This window comes from Ursus arctos, unplaced genomic scaffold (genome assembly GCF_023065955.2).
Source record: "Ursus arctos isolate Adak ecotype North America unplaced genomic scaffold, UrsArc2.0 scaffold_31, whole genome shotgun sequence".
NCBI lineage: Eukaryota > Metazoa > Chordata > Mammalia > Carnivora > Ursidae > Ursus > Ursus arctos.
The window spans coordinates 3,029,372-3,045,892 of NW_026622997.1; the positions used below are offsets into that span (position 1 = coordinate 3,029,372).

Genomic DNA, 16,521 nt, shown 5'->3' on the forward strand with positions numbered 1-16,521 from the left:
CTCACTTTATATGTGAGCAGGTCTGATGTGTAAGCAGCCTCTCCTGACATTCCTAGCAACTGTCTCCATCAGCACTTCATCACAGTCATCATGCTATCAGGGTATAGGCAACAGCTAAACTTTCTTTACTTTCTAATGTCAGGATTCCTCTTTGCCCAATGGCCTATTTGTTTCACCGCTCTATGCAACTAACCTTTCTGTAGCAACGTAAGTGCAGCACAATAATGATCTTCGTGACGAATTCCTATTTGGCTATCAAACCCATGTTATATATACCGTATATGTATCAAAATTTAGCTTTTTTCTGAGAATGCAACTATGGTTTAACATTAGAAAATAAATGATCATAATCACCACATTAATAGATTGAAGGAGAGAAACCACATGATCCTATCAATTCATACAACTAACTCATTGATAAATTCAATGCCCATTGACGATGACAGAGGTCTTTGGAAATAATAGCCACAGACTTTGAAGGAAAACGTGTTTTGAAACCCTATATATTAAAAGATAGAATGAAAATGTAAAAGGCCATACATATACCAGAGATACTAGCTATAATAAACTCCCATGAGTCAATAAGAGAAAGAACCCGATAGAAAAATGCTTCAATAAGTGCAAATCATGGGTAAATCACAGAAGAAGACTAAAAGGCTAATGGACTTACAAGAGGCTCAACCTTTCTAGTGAAATCATAGAACACAAATCAAGTCCACAATTAGGTAGCATTTCAGATCCATCAGATTGTCAAAAATTATAAATTATAAGCAAAGACTCAAGGACATACGGAACAGTGTGAGCTCTTATGTTGTCGGCAGGATATAAACTGATAGAATTTCACGATCCGCAGTATTTGGTCAAATTAAGATGTGCATCCCTACACAGCAGCATTTTCAATTCAAGGCATATCCTCAGAGGAAACCGTTCACAGCACACAAGGACACATGGAAGAGAATGGTCACAGTGGCGTGGTGTGCCCCAGCAACAAACAAAACCAACTATGCGTAAACTTCAGTGCCCACTCCATAAAACAATGGATTAAAAAAACACAACAGATTCATTTTTTTTGCCACATTGCAGACTGATTAAGAGAGTGTTCTTAAGAGAGATGCTACCATGCGTTACCACTTACTGGTTGCCTCTCTGTGTCTTAGTTTCTTCATCTATAAAGTGAAAAGTGCTTCCTACAGAGATGGCCGGTATAAAACAGGTAACACATGTGAAGCTTTCCTCATCTGCCATGGAAAGAGTGCTTTGTATATGTACGTTGCTTTTCTCGGTGCTGGCGAGGCTGTATGTTGCCACACTGGCACACGTGATATGCATTAAGATTAACAAGCCCAGCAACCCCAGTGCTGGGTATATGCTCTATGGGTATGGAAACAGGAGGATGGAAGGTTGCATGGCCCAGGCAGTTCTTGCATCAGTGTTGCAATACCCAAGTGCTGGAAGCAGCCTGAAGCTCCAATGGTGGGGATATGGTTACGTGCAATTATGATATACTCATGGAATATTAGCTTTAAAAAGTGATGAGTGACATTCTATATGCTAAATGTTTGTTAAACAACAACAACAACAACAGAGAAAAACAGAGCTTGTTACCTGGAGAAGGAGGATTGGAGAGGGGTGGGAGAAACCTTGAATTTTTCTTCATATCTATCGCTATCATTCAACTGATTATAATTTATTTGTATTACTTTTGAAGTAAGAAAAGTTTTAATAATGAGGGTTCTAAAAAAGAAAGGGAATTATCTCGTTAAAAGATGAGCCCATTTTAGAAAGAGATTGACTTGCACAATGTTGTAATCCTTCTGTAAAAGCCAAGAGTGGACCAATCGGCTCAGTGAAATCTGGAGGTGATTTGCATGGAGTCCTATTTTTTCCTTTCCTGAATCTTTCTAGGATCAGATACAGACTTACTTTGTTTTGTTGTTGTTCTCATTGTTGTTTGTTGTTGTTAACTTGAGGGGAAAATAAATACAGGTCCATAAACCTTATCTGAGCCCCCGGGGGCAAAATGGGTTTTGGATTCAGAATTTTTTTGTCGTTGTTCTACTTCTGTGAAAAATGCAGTTGGTATTTTGATAAGGATTGCATTAAATCTGTAGGTTGTTTGGGTAGTACGGACATTTTTAACAATATTTGGTCTTCCAATCCATGAGCCTGAAATATGTTTCCATTTGTTAGTACTGTCTTCAGTTTCTTTCATCAATGTTTTATAGTTTTCAGAGTACAGGTTTTTCACCTCCTGATTAAGTTTATTCCTAGGTATTTTATTATTTTTGGTGCAATTGTAAATGGGATTGTTTCTTTAATTTCTCTTTCTGCTACTTCGTTATTAGTATATAGAAATGCAACAGATTTCTGTATATTGATTTTGTATCCTGCATCTTTACTAAATTTAGTTCTAGTAGTTTTTTTTTTTTTAAAGATTTTATTTATTTATTTGACAGAGATAGAGACAGCCAGCGAGAGAGGGAACACAAGCAGGGGGAGTGGGAGAGGAAGAAGCAGGCTCATAGCGGAGGAGCCTGATGTGGGGCTCGATCCCAGATCGCCGGGATCACGCCCTGAGCCGAAGGCAGACGCTTAACTGCTGTGCCACGCAGGCGCCCCAGTTCTAGTAGTTTTTTGGTGGTATCTTTAGGGCTTTCCATATAAGGCATCGTGTCATCTACAAATAGTGAAAGTCTTACTTCTTCCTTATCATTTTTTTTTTTTTTTTATTTTTCTTGTTTGATTGCTAGGGCTAGGACTTCCAGTAACATGTTGAATAACTGTGGTGAGAGTGGACACCCTTGTCTTGTTCCTGACCTTAGGGGTAAAGTTCTGTTTTTCACCATTGAGTAGTACATTAGTGGTGGGTTTTTAATATATGGCCTTTATTATGTTGAGGTAACTTCCCTCTAAACATACTCTGTTGAGGGTTTTTATCATGAATTGATATTATAATTCGTCAAATGTTTTTTCTGCATCTATTGAAATGATCATATGGTTTTTAGCCTTCCTCTTGTTGTTGTGATGTATCACATTGTTGATTTGCCAATATTGAACCACCCTTGCATCCCAGGAATGCCCACTTGATCATGGCGAATGACTTTTTTTTAATGTATTGTTCTATTTGGTTTGGCCTTCCATAGTCCCTGACTTCTGGTATTCTTGCTCTTATGCAAGTCCTTCCAATTGAGTGTGGGCAGGGCCTGTGATCACCTCTGACCAATAGAATATGGCAAAAATGATGGGATGTGACTCCTAAGATTACATTTCATTATATGGGACTCCATCTTACTAAAAGACATGCTCTAGAGACACTCTCCTGAGCTTACTTTGAAGAAGTAATTGGCCATGTTGAGAAGTCCATGTACAGGAGGATGAGGGGTGCCTTCTAGAAGCTGAGGCCAGCCTCCAGCCAACAGCTCACAAAAAGCCAGGGCCCTATGCCCTATAATCATAAAGAAATAAATTCTGCCAACGACCTGAGTGAGCTTAGAAGAGAGTTCTTCCCCTGTCTAGTCTTCAGATGCAAACCCAGCCTGGCCAACACCTTAATATGAAGCTTTGGGGGACACTAAGCAAAGGACCAACTAAGCTGTGCCCAGATGTCTGACCCACGAAACTTGTGAGATAGTATGTGTGTGTTGTTTTAAGCTGCTGAATTTGTTTACTGGAAGAGATAATACAGTCACCAAATCATTTTAGGTTAGGTCTGATTTTGTAGCCAAACAAATTTTTAAGAACTTTCAGCTTTCAGACCTTTTTAAATTTTATAATTATAAATAACATATGGTGGAAATATAGAAAGCCCTGATTAAGAGAATCAATGAAGCAGGAAGCTCAGGCTTTGGAATTGGTAAAATTCGGTTTTCATTACGGTTCTAGTATTTACCATCTGTGTTGTCTGGGTCAAGGTCCTGAAACCATTTGAATCAAAGTCCATAATACTCACTGATCTTTCTTACATTGCTCTGAGATTTGATTAAAATGTTGACCAAACACTATGTCCCAGACACATTGCAGTAAGCACTTCACACACATTGACACATTGACTTTTCATGACAACCCAATGAAGTGGGAATTGTTCATACCTTCATTTTTCAGCTGGGGAAACTGAGGAAGTTATTTGCCTGGGGTAACACATCTAATAAATGGGGGATCAGGAATGTGAAGGGTCAGGGCGCCTGGGTGGCACAGCGGTTAAGCGTCTGCCTTCGGCTCAGGGCGTGATCCCGGCGTTATGGGATCGAGCCCCACATCAGGCTCCTCTGCTGTGAGCCTGCTTCTTCCTCTCCCACTCCCCCTGCTTGTGTTCCCTCTCTCGCTGGCTGTCTCTATCTCTGTCAAATAAATAAATAAAATCTTTAAAAAAAAAAAAAAAAGGAATGTGAAGGGTCTGCACAGATAACCAGTACGCTATGTCCTTGTCTAAGCACTATAGCATGCTAACAAGGGAGGACAAGACAGAGCCAACGAAAATCACTAAACGACCTCTCTGGCTGGGAGCCGGCCCAGGGACAGGTGGTGAATGTCGTTATGACTTAAGGTCCCTTCCATCCATAGCATTCAAGGATTCTTCACATACCTTGATAGCTCCTTAACATTTTCTTCACATCAAAATAAAGCTCAGAAACATTGCACACAGTATGAAGCTCCAAAGAGTGGGCCTCTTGTCTTTCCAACGTCATAGCCCAACTCCTAGAACAAGCAGAGGCCAAGGACTTGTTCAGTGATACATTCCATTCACCTTTATATACCCGTACGCCCTCCCTCATGCATTCACATAGGACTTACCTGCGCAAAGTGTCTTTCACATCCTACAGAAAAACGAAGACAAAAGGTAAGTGGAAACATCAGTATTTCATGAGGCTTGGCACATGGGGCTGTTCTCTACAAATGCTCCTTCCAAAGAAGTTAAGAGAGTGACTGTAGCTTTAGATATTGATGGATACTCAGAATCATTCCCACCCCAGCCGCCTGGTATATTTGGCATGGCAGGACGTTTATCAACCTCTGAGTCTCTTCTCTTTCTTGCCAAGATCTGTGGAAAGCTGTGGTGTCTGCAGTCACAGCCTGTGGGATGCTTAGGGAAGAGGCCTAGGAGCTTTGCCCATGCTTCCCCTGGCAAGACTAGCTTTCAGTGACCTAATCCTTTCACAGTGAGCCCATATTAAAGACCACCTGTCACTAAGGTCCTTAGAGGTGAATCCACGCATAGCCCCTGAGAATGGGCCACTAAGATGGTGGTAGCAGGTATCACGTGATGGCGCAGCCCTCATGCTATAGTCTCACACTTATGGTGTTACCCGAGTCCTATTAGTGGAAACTAGAATAGCTCCAGCCACAGTTTATCTTAATGCGCTGGCTCTTTCATACAGCTGAAAGAAGGCCCCATAAGAGCTGTGGAGGGCTCAACAAGCAAATTAGGGAGAAGACTGTCACTCATGTTGGCTGCCCGATTTTATCACCCACCAGTCACCTGGTGGAGTATTTCAGGAGGCAGTTTGACAGTCAGGGTTCTGTACACATGGAACAGAGGCAAATGGTAGCAAAAGTTACCCCATGATTCCATTTAGCCAAGGACCCAACCACATCCACCAAAAGGGCTATATTTTCATGATTCAGGTAAATAGATTTTTGTGATTCACTATAGACTAGTGAAGGCTCTCTACTGAGGTGTATCTAAACGAAACATTTCTTTAAAGTCCCCATAGCAATGTGCCACTTTTGAGTGAGGCAGGGAGGCCTCACCAACCTGCCCATGTTCCCTCACTCTTCTTCTCTTAATAGCAGCCCAAGAGTTCCTTCCCCCAAGTGCACAGCCCCACCTGCAGCAACTTCTGGGCTGAGCCCTGACATTTCTCCTCTAGTTCCAAGATGTGACTCTTGAGTTCCTGGCTCTTCTGTTCCAGAGTGGCCTCATCAGCTCTCAGTCTTTTTAGAGTCTGCTCTTTCTCTTTCTCCAGTCTCCACAGATGAGACTTCTCCTCTTCTTGCAGGAAGCTCTGAAGATTCTTAAAGTCAGACTGGATTTTTCGTTTCTGAATCTCTATCTTCTCCTAGAGTCAAGAAAGTATGCTCAGAAGGTAGAAACAAGCCAAACGTCCATCAATGAATGAATTGATAAAATGTGTTATATAGATAATGGAATACTATTAAGACTTAAAAAGGAATGAAATTCTGATGTATGCTATCACACGGATGAATCTTGAAGACATTATGCTAAGTGAAATAAGCCAGAAACAAAAGGACAAATATCATATGATTCCACTTATATGCGGTTCCTATGCTAGTTAGATTCATAGAGACAGAAAGTGGAATAGTGGTTACCAGAAGCTGAGAGGAGAAAGGAATGGGGAGTTAGTGTTTAATGGGTACAGAGTTTCAGTTTGGGATGTTGAAAAAGTTCTGAGATTAGTTCCCACTATTAGTTCTCACTAATAGATGTGGTGATGGTTGTACAATGATGAGAAAGTACTTAATGCCAATGAACTGTATTTACAAATGACTAAAATGGTAAATTTTATGTTATGTGTATTTTAACATACGCAGAAGAAAGTTTTCTCAGCTACTGAGTCATCGGAGCTGGAAGAATGTCACAAATTCTCTGCTACAGAGTCATGCCTAGGAGGCTGGCACTCAGATGTGGAAGAGCCGCCATGATTCTCTATAGTCACCTGATTGATTGCCTTCTTCTTCAGCCAAGATCCAGGAGGAAGGAGGGGCAGTAGTGCCAGATAATTTAATCATGCAACTAGGGCTGAGGTCAAACACTCTATCAGTTACACAGAAAAAAATTTAGTTTTTGTGTGGGACGTAAGGAGGTATTTCTGAGCCTGAGGAAATTTCTTGAAGCAAAAGCTTGTAATAAACATCACCGAGACTGGACTCTAGGACAACCAGGCTAGTAGGGAAGCCCATGGTCTCATCAGGGGGAGGTCTGGGTGGCAGGCTTTCATCATAGCTAACTGAGAAATATTCACCACCAGCCCGGGGTCCAAGTAATCATCCTTATGTTTAAGACTGACAGAAGCCAAGTGATACATCTTTGGGGGCCCAGCTTTCATTTGGGGAGATACAGAATTGCAATTTGCGCTAGTGCTTCCCCAATTCAGACAGTGTTTTGACGACTGAGAGGATGTGCTAGAAGGGTCATGGATGGGGTTTCTGTATATATTAGCTATAATCAAGACCCTCCCCACGGCCCAAGATCCCAGAAAAGAGGGAAGTGAGAGAGTCCTCTGAGAGTTTAGCATCCACACACCAAGAATCAGGGCAGAGGATGGAAGAGACCTCTGAGAGAGGCAAAATGGTCCACCAGCCTGAGAGATTTGGCTACAAGTCGATGGATTACACAAATATTTCCATAAAGGAATGCATCTCTGATCATGGGGAGCTCGTCAGCCATGGGGATCATCTTAGAGACTCTAAGTCTGCAGTTTAAGCGCATAGGTTTTTGCCGCAGTTATGACCCTCCTTATAAATCAAACAGACTTCTTTTACCAGCCTCATGAGCTTGAGGAATACGAATCTCAACCTGGAGTGATTCTGTTTCCTTAATGTTCACAAAGATTGATTTCTGAACCTGGGAGGCTGTGGTGAGTGTGCCGAAGCAATAAAGGTGAGGCCTTCAGACCAGGAAGGGACTCTGAGGTATTCAAAATTGGAAAGCTAGTCAAGGACGGCTCTAACTTAAATAGACATACCAATTCTGCTTCTCCTGAGGCGTCAGGAATCCTAGCCAATTACCACTGAAAAGTTGAAGGGATTGGAAATACATTCTCACAGATGTAGACAACTAGGGGCAAAAAACAAATAATGGTTTCTTTTTGGGGTTTCCTCTGGTTTCATTTGGTCTGGTTTAGTAAAAATAAATTATCACTGTGTTTTGCCAGTCATTTCCTATGCCTACACTCTAGGATGGAAGATAGCTTGAGATCAATAAACGCCAAGTTCTTACATTCCACTCGCTTATCTGCTTCGTGGTGAACACCTTCAGGTTCATACATTCCTCTTCCAGTTGCCTCAGATTTGTCACGGCATTCTGGAGCTTTTCCTGAAGGAAAAATTGGGTGAATGAAGTGTCATCAATTAGTAAGCCTTCATTAGGCCCGTGAGGGGAACCCCAGCCCTCCAAGACTATCGGAATATCACTGAATATACACGGAGTCGTGACCGTAGTTTAGGAAGCACACTGAGGGCCGTATGTGCAATCACACATTTGATTCCCCGGCAGCACTGAGCAGTCACTAGGATTTTTCACATCATTTCTGTGCTTAGGAAGGGGTTAAAGAGCCCAAGGTGCTATAACTGGTTCCCACTGATAGATGGTTCTGAATGGCTGAGCTCAGCTGTGATTCCAACCTCAACTGCTACAGTCTTGCCAGGGAAACACTTCACACAGAACAAGCTAATCATCATCTAAAAGAAGATTCTATAAAATAATCTGTTGAACCAAACATAACCAATGCCAGGGTGATACACACGGAACGTTGAATGCATTATGGTGAGTCGGGAAGGAAAGATCAGGGTGTCAGCTAAAGTTACTAGACATGGTTAATGGAGGAGGGGAGCTCTGGTCTCTTTGAAGAGTGATAATTCGTGAAGCCAATCTAAAATGATTTTGTATCTATATCAAGCTTTTAGGTTGTTTTTCAAAATAGTTTCTCGCATTTCCATGGAAAGCAATTTTCAGCTGACCTGAATTGCTAGTTGTGACCAATGCTAAAAGGATCAGCTCCTGTCTTCCATAAACTCAATAAGGATACTCATTAATTCCTGAGTATCTCTCAAGAAAAGGCTCTATGAAACTTGTCAGACAAGGACTGTATTGCCCTTGCTATCCAGGGGACCCAGAACCTTACTAGAAGCCCACCCCCACCTCATGGGGGCAGGAACAAGGAGTCCCACGCTGGGGACATTTAGGCGGGGTAGAGACAGAATAAGGTAGCAGGACTGTGCCCTTTTCTTCATTCCCTACAGCAAAGGGCTGCCTTCCTTCACTGCTTCGGAGTGAGAAACAGGAGTTGCCCCAAGCCTCGCCCTCCACTTCATCCTCCATAAACAATCATTTTCAAATCCTTTAGCTCCCCTTCCTGAATCTTGTTGAAACTGCCCCTTTCCCCCTTCTTATAGGAATAAGCTGAATTTTACTCCTTGAAACTCCTTTTACTTTCAGTGAAAGGCCAGAAGGCCCCTTTCAATGTCACCCTGATTCTTCAATCTGCAAATAACCCCCCCCCCCCCCCAGTGGCCAGTACTACTCTGGGCTAGGATTTAGACTCTGAGTCGATACCATAGTTCCGGGCCAACCTCCTTTCCCACCATCACCTGCCTTTCCCTATGACCCCTGCCCTGGCTATGCCCTTGCACATATGGTCTGCTCTGTCTGGAATGCCCTCTCTTTTCTCCATGCCTCTATCTATGGTTAACTGTTATGTGTTCTTCAGGAGTCACTTCTGAGAAGGCTCCTCAGATGCCACTCCCCACCCCTTGGTGACCCTCCTCACCACCACCCAACCAGTTGATTCCGGGCAGTCTCTTGCTGATGTGTCTTTCCCACTAGACTGTAGGATACCTAAAAGGTGGCGTATCTTCATCTCCTGTGTTTTCAGAGTGCACCATATGGTCTTGCACATTGTGGTTTCAGGGTGCGAAGCAATAACACATGCAGGTCTGGGTTTGAGCACATTGCATTCTGGAGCAGGGAGATGTTCATCGTAGCAAGAATGGAGAGGGACAAGGGTGTGACCAATCTGTTGAAGGTCAGGATGGACAGTCGGGACTTGACTCAATGAGGACCCGTGATAAACTATTTCTCGTATCATAAAGGACGTGACAGGAAGGGTGACATGATGACAGCTGTATTTCAGGACCATTTTCTCAGGTTATAGGCTAAAGAACCTCAGTCCCCAAGGAGCAGCAAGGGACCGGTACTTGCCAAGCCTTCCAACCCACACGCTCACCTTGTAGTCTTGGCATACTTCCTCGATGAGAGCTGTGCGGTGCCCTTTGTGCCGCGGTGACCGCTCACAGCGCCAGCAGATGAGCTGGCTCTCGTCTTCGCAGAATAGGTGGAGGTGCTCTCCGTGCTCCTCACATGACATCTCGTGCTCCATCTCCTTGATGGCTTCAATGAGACTTCCCAGCTGCTTGTTGGGCCGGAGGCTGGCCAGCTGAAATGGAGCCCGGCACTGGGGACAGGCGAACATATTTGATGGTGTTTCCGCAGGGCCCAGGTTCTCAAGGAAGTTCATGATGCAGAGTTTGCAGTAGCTGTGTCCACAGCTGATGCTCACAGGCTCAGTCATTAGGAACAGGCAGATGGCACACGTGGCTTCCTCCTTCATCTTCTTGGTGGCTGAGGCCATGGCTTTTCCTGACAAGTTCCAATATCGGATCTAGAGGCAGAGGTGAAAATCCACAGGTATGGAAATACACCTCACCTGAGCCTCCGTGCGATGCACTGGCTGCCACTGGCCTCCACAGGCCTTGGGGTCTTCTCTCTAGAGAAAGAAAAGGACTGGGATTTAGACGGTACATAAAATGAGGCTGTGTTGTGGAAAATGGTAGTGACGATCACAAGTGGCCTCTTATATTTAATTAAAATTAAATAAAACTTAAAATTCAGTTTCTCCATCCCTCTAGCCATATTTCAATTGCTTCATAGCTGCGTTCACTGGTGGCCACATGACAGCCCATATCCAACACTCCAGGGCTGCGGAAAGTTTTCTCAGACCAAGCACTGACAGAACAAGGAAGGCTTCCTCACCAAGTGGTAGAAGGAGAGAACTCAGGGAGGGAGTGTGAAACTCTTTCCTCCTCTAATAAACATCAAGAATCCTTTGTACCAGAACTGTTTCTTCGAGACTGCTAGTAACCCCGAAGAAACTGGGTGGCCGATGAAGGATTCCGCGGAGATCATCAAATTTGACTCTGCTGGGACCCCACTGCCAGCTCTCTCCGACCCCACTCCCACCCCACAGGGAGCAAAAGACACCAGCTTAAGAAAGTCTCAACGGAGCCCCAACCCGGATGATGATGATGAAAGTAAATAAAGCAACCAGAAGAACCAATGTTGTCTTTGCTGTCGTCCTCCCAGACTGAGGGAAAGATCTGGAAAGAGCTGGGAAAAGAAGGGTTGTCCCTGGGAACAGAGATCCCGCAGAATGAGCGAGGGGACCGGCTCTCCTCCAGGCCAGGGCGTGGCTCTCGGGGTGAAGGAGCACCGGGGGTTTGCAGGAGCCAGGGTGTGGGGGAGGCGGGAAGCAGAGGGGGCAGGCCGCGGCGAGGACCCCACGACCGGTGACAGGGAGGCAGGCCTGACCAGAGGCACCCGCTGAGGCAGGAAGCTGCTTGAGGAACTTCGCCCTGTCCCCCCACCCCACGCCTGCGCCTCGGCGGGCAGGGGCGCCGAGGTGCCAGGAGCAGCTCAGAGAGTGACCTCTCCTTTGCACTGACAGAGCCAAACATAAAAACAGGGCTGCGGCTCCGAGTCCCGCGGTCACCGAGGATTTCCTCTGGAGCCCTCTCTTCCCCGGCAGGTGGCTTCTCCCCGGGCGCACAGCGCGCTCCCCCGCGCCGGGCTGCGGCGCTCCCCTCGAGAGGCCCGGCGCGCGGGGCGTGCGCCCTCCCTCACCGCCAGCCCGCGGCTCCCCAGGCCCGGCCCGGACTCCGCGGCCAGAGGAAGCGGAACAGCAGCCCGGCCGGTCGGCAGGGTTCCGGCGGCGCGGGCGTCCGCGCGCGGACCCGCACACTCACCCTCGCCACGCGTGCATCTCAGGCCTCCGCGACGACGCCTTGCGCACCGCCCTCCGCCGCCGCGGACCCGCACGCTTGGGGCCGTCGCCGCCGCGTCCCGAGGCCGGCCGGGCTGTGTCGCCGACCACAAACTCGGAAGCGAAACTGCGGTGGGCGGCGCGCGAGGGCCCGGGAGGAGGCGCCCGCGAGCTCGCGGAGGAAGCACGGCGAAGTCTGGGCGGAGGCGCCCGCTTCGCGCTCAGCTCGTCGGAAGGAAGGGGAGACGGCGGAAGAAGTACCCTTCTCTCACAGCAGTAATGAGACGGGACAAATGACTAGCCCCGTCAACCATTTGTGACCTTAGCGGAGAGTATCCCCAAACCGGAAGCCCGCAGAGAGTCAAGACCTTTCCACTTTTGCCACCAACCCCCTTTGATCTCGTCGCCCTCGGGGCCGACGTCTGTGCTGGGCTGTTTCTGGGTGCGCTTCTCTGGCTGCTGAACGGCGTGGGGAGAAGGGGGGCAGGAGCAGAGTTCGGGGTGTCCCGAAGTCGGCCCACGCCAGCCCCACTTCTCTGTCCCCCGCTGTGGCTCCTTTCCCTCCTCCGCGGAAACGCGGGGCTTCCCCACGGCCGCAGGCGGCGGCCCAGGACTGCAAACCCGAGCCCGCGCTGACCCCGCCGCGAGCGGCTTCAGCTGCGGCCGTCACGGTGCCCGCGCGATGGAGCCCAGCTCTGGGGCCGGGGACCTCGCCCAGCCAAGGTCCTGCCGGTCCCAAATGAGGAACGCGTGCCTCTCTTCCCTTCCCAGACAGGGCTCTCGCGTAAGGACTGTGCTCTCTGGGCTGCTCGCGGAGACTTCTACCATTTTGCCACCCAGGGGCTCATCGCGCCCTGCTGGCATGTCGGGTGGTGGCAGGCCCTGGGCCCAGCACAGGACGTAGCTACTCCTGAGGCAACCAGCACACGGACAGAAGACAGAGAATGAGGCCCCGAACCCCTCATTCGGTGATGCATCCTTGCACATTCCCAGGACTTTCACTGTCATGGGTGTGACTCTGGACCCAGGCAGAGCTCATCCCAAACTTGTCCTGTCAAAGGATCAGGAAAAGGAAGCCAATGAATGCCAAAAAGAAAACCAACTGCCACCACTACAAATAACAGCAAGAGAAAAGCAACAGACTCATGGCAGGGTCTGTCTTGCGACAGACAGCTGCCCAACTTGCATCTGTGGTCCTGTTGCATGTAGGAGGGACTAGTTCACGCAGAGAGCTGCAGTCTTAGCAGAGAAGGGGGATACAGATGAGCCTTCAGAGATAGGTCCCCTAAATGCAGGCCTAGAGAGAGCCCGATAGGATTGCCGCAGGGGGAAATGCATTTCCTCCAATAAGTGAGGCTAAGCCTAACCCTGTGAGTCTGGGATGCAGGAATGCAGAAAAGGGACTGGAGTCTCCTTTAAAAGGCATGCACTCTGAGTGTTGCCACTTTGGGGAATGGTTGTCCTTCATGCAACCCCAGAGTGCCTTCCCTCAACTCCTTTAGGTATCCCTTCTCAACCAGGCTCATTCTGACCACTATTTATAGTTACACCCCTCCCCATTCCTGATCCCTCTTACAGTGCTCTATTGTTAGCAACTGGCTCTTGGTTTTGGTTTAGGTCGTGATTTCAGGGTTGTGAGACTGAGCCCCACATCAGGCTCTATGCTTAGCCCGAGAATCTCTCTTCCTCTCCCTGCCCCACCTGCTTGTGCTTTCTCCTCACTCTCTGTCTCTCTCAAATAAATAAATAAATCTTAAAAGAAAAAAATAAATCCCTTGAAGTTTATTAACTTGTATTATGGTGCAGAATATGGCCTATCATAATGAATATAACCATGTGTACTTGAAAAGAACTTGGGTGCAGATATTCAGTATAATGTTTTATAAATATCAATTTGTTCCAGGTGGTGGATAGGGTTTTTTCAGATTTCCTATGTCTTTACTGATATTTTATCTAGTTAATCCATCATTACTGAAAGAAGGGTATTAAAATCCCCAGCTGTGATTGTAGAGTTGTTTATTTTCCCTTGAATTCTTTCCATTTTTTACTCCATGTACCGTGGAGCTCTGTTGTTAAGCTCAGACACATTTATGATTGTTATATCGTCCTGATGAACTGACCCTTTTACCAATACAAAATATCATTTTATTGCTGGAAATACTCTCTGTCTTCAACTCAATCTGTTATTAATATAGACACTCCAGTCTTTTTATGCTTACTGGTTACATAGTACATTTTTTTTCTATACATTTATTTTAAACTTATCTGTCTTTTTATATTTCAGAAGGTTCTCGTCTAGCAAACACATGTTCTTCTATTTTTTTAATGGATTCTAACAATCTTTGCTTTTTAATTCGAGTATTTAGACCATTAACATTTAACATAAACCTTTACTTTTCTTCCCATACTATACTGGCTGGAATCTCCCAGACAATATTGAACATAAGCTGTGAGAACTGGCATTCTAGTTTCATTCTTAATCCAGGGGGGAGGGCAGAAGTGGAAAAGCTTTTAATAATTTATCACTAAATATAATGTTTCTTGATATATTGTTATTGCATTTTAAACTATCATTACAAAAAATAAAATTATTACATTTTGCATGAATTATTAGAAAATATTTTCCACGGAAATATCACAGTAACATCTCTTAATTTTGTTTCCATTTTTCTTTCACATTTTATATAACCTACATAAGGGGCACGTTATTGAAACTACATGTATTTTACATGGCACCTTCGTGCCCTCTTTGCTGACATGTTGATCAATAGGTGGCACTCTTGCATTTTTGGTGTCTTCTGTCCATATGGTTTTGCCTTTAAGAAAGCATAACTACTTCTTTGATCAATATTAAAAACAATTGTAAATTTAATCTGTTCTTATGGATGACTTCAAATGGCTAACAATGGCATTTACACCCAAACGGTCATTTTTAAATGTATTTATTCACACAATAAACATTTATTGAATAGCTTTTCTATGGCAGACACTAGGCTGGACCCCGGAGATATACCAAGTATATTAGAGATCATTTATTTCCTGTGAAAGTTTCCAGAAAGCTAAAACATGTAAAAAAAATTATATCCTACATGCTATACAAGGGAATAAAAAGCGTTGAAGCTGAGAAAAAAAAATAAAGAAGCATGTAAGTCCTGGCAGAATCTGGATACTTTTGCACAATTGATAACTCTGAGTTATATTCTGAAGGAGAAGTGAAAGTTCACCAGGGGAAGGAGGGGGCCAGGAATTACAGAAAGACTGTATGTGAAAAGGTCGAGTCATTAGAAGTATTCCATGGTCTGTGAATACAGTGAAGTTCCAGAACCAAGAGCAAGGAGCCCACGAGGAGGATCAGTTTCAAATAAATCCGGGACCAACATAGTGTGGCAACTAGCAGGCAACTAGCAGAACTCGTATCTCCTTCCTCCCCCTTCCCTGCACATTCCCTTATAGGATGTTTACATGGAGGGGAAATTCATAACCACCACTGAGCTGGGGTGCTGGGGGAAGGTGGAGAATGAATCTGCTTGGTTTGCTCATTCCAAGCTAGGCTCTTCCCCTTCCCCACCAAATCCTCTCCCTTTGAAGGGGCCCAGACAGTCTAAATTCAGGCCCCAGGGACCCCATTACCTGCACACAGAATCTGCCCTGAGGGGGATTCTACCTCAAGATGGACTAAAACCGTCCCCCAACTCTTAGTACAGCTAAATTCAATCTCAGACCAGCCTCCCTTTCCACGAGTCTCTTACCCATAAGACTCCTCAACATCGTCAACACCATTCAGGGTCATGGAGGTGCTGCCCTGTCCTCGGCTCTATGCCTGATAGAGCAGCGCAGGGAGGAGAAGGCCATAGCCCTTGGATCAGACCCTTTCTCTGGCTCCTATGATCTTGCACCTGTTTTGAACTCTGCTGCCAAGACATCTTTGGACCCCAAGGGCATTTTGCGGTAAGGTTTAAAAGTTCAATGAATCTACAAAACACCTAGGCTATACCCTTTAAGAACTCATAGTCGTGAAAGAGTAAGAGGCTGAGGAGCTGTTCCACAGTAAAAGAGACTAAAGAAACATGACAACTAAATGCAATGTGTGATCCCAGATTTGGGGGGGGGGGGTGTTAGGAGAGACATCATTAAGACAGCTAGTGATGGGATGCCTGGGTGGCTCAGTCAGTTAAGCACCTATCTTCAGCTCAGGTCATGATCCCAAGGGCTCCTTGCTCAGCGGGGAGCCTGCTTCTCCCTCTGCCTGATGCTCCCCCCACTTGTGCTCTTTTTCTCTCTCTGACAAATAATAATAATAATAATAATAATAATAATAATAATAATAAAAGACAGCTAGTGAAATTCAAATTTAGAGATAAAATATTTAAGCATAGAGGATGATATCTGCAATTTAACCTCAAATGTTTCAGCAATTATGTATAGAGAGAGACACAGATCTATAAATAGATACATGTGTGGAGAGAAAGCAAACGTGACATGATATTAACAATTGCTGAACCTAGGTCAAGGGTATAGGAGAATTCTTTGCATTTATCTTGCAATTTTTCTAAAAGTTTGAAATTGTTTCAAAATAATTTTTTAAAAACCACAAGTCCTATGACCTTTGACCCATATCACCAGGGTCCAGGTTCAGTAGGGACTCTGTGCCTTCTAGGCTTTGAGATGAAGGGATCCTAAGGAGGAGACAGGCTGCTTGGTTCTTCCCTTCGGGACTAGGACTCTGTCTCTCTCTCACACACACCCC

At 45.4% G+C, this 16,521-nt stretch overlaps 1 protein-coding gene across 1 annotated transcript in view; it reads right to left on the bottom strand.

The window, feature by feature from the left end:
* Positions 1–11,922, bottom strand: part of TRIM38 (tripartite motif containing 38) — a 17,612-nt gene extending 5,690 nt beyond the window's left edge. The window contains exons 1-6 of the mRNA XM_026511164.4: positions 11,758–11,922; positions 9,963–10,502; positions 7,958–8,053; positions 5,826–6,056; positions 4,792–4,814; positions 4,583–4,695 (exon numbers count right to left, since the gene is read on the bottom strand). Of these exons, the coding sequence (XP_026366949.2) occupies positions 4,583–4,695; positions 4,792–4,814; positions 5,826–6,056; positions 7,958–8,053; positions 9,963–10,367 (868 nt within the window). The 5' untranslated portion in view covers positions 10,368–10,502; positions 11,758–11,922. The remainder of the gene's footprint in view (positions 1–4,582; positions 4,696–4,791; positions 4,815–5,825; positions 6,057–7,957; positions 8,054–9,962; positions 10,503–11,757) is intronic.
* Positions 11,923–16,521: the final 4,599 nt, after the last annotated feature.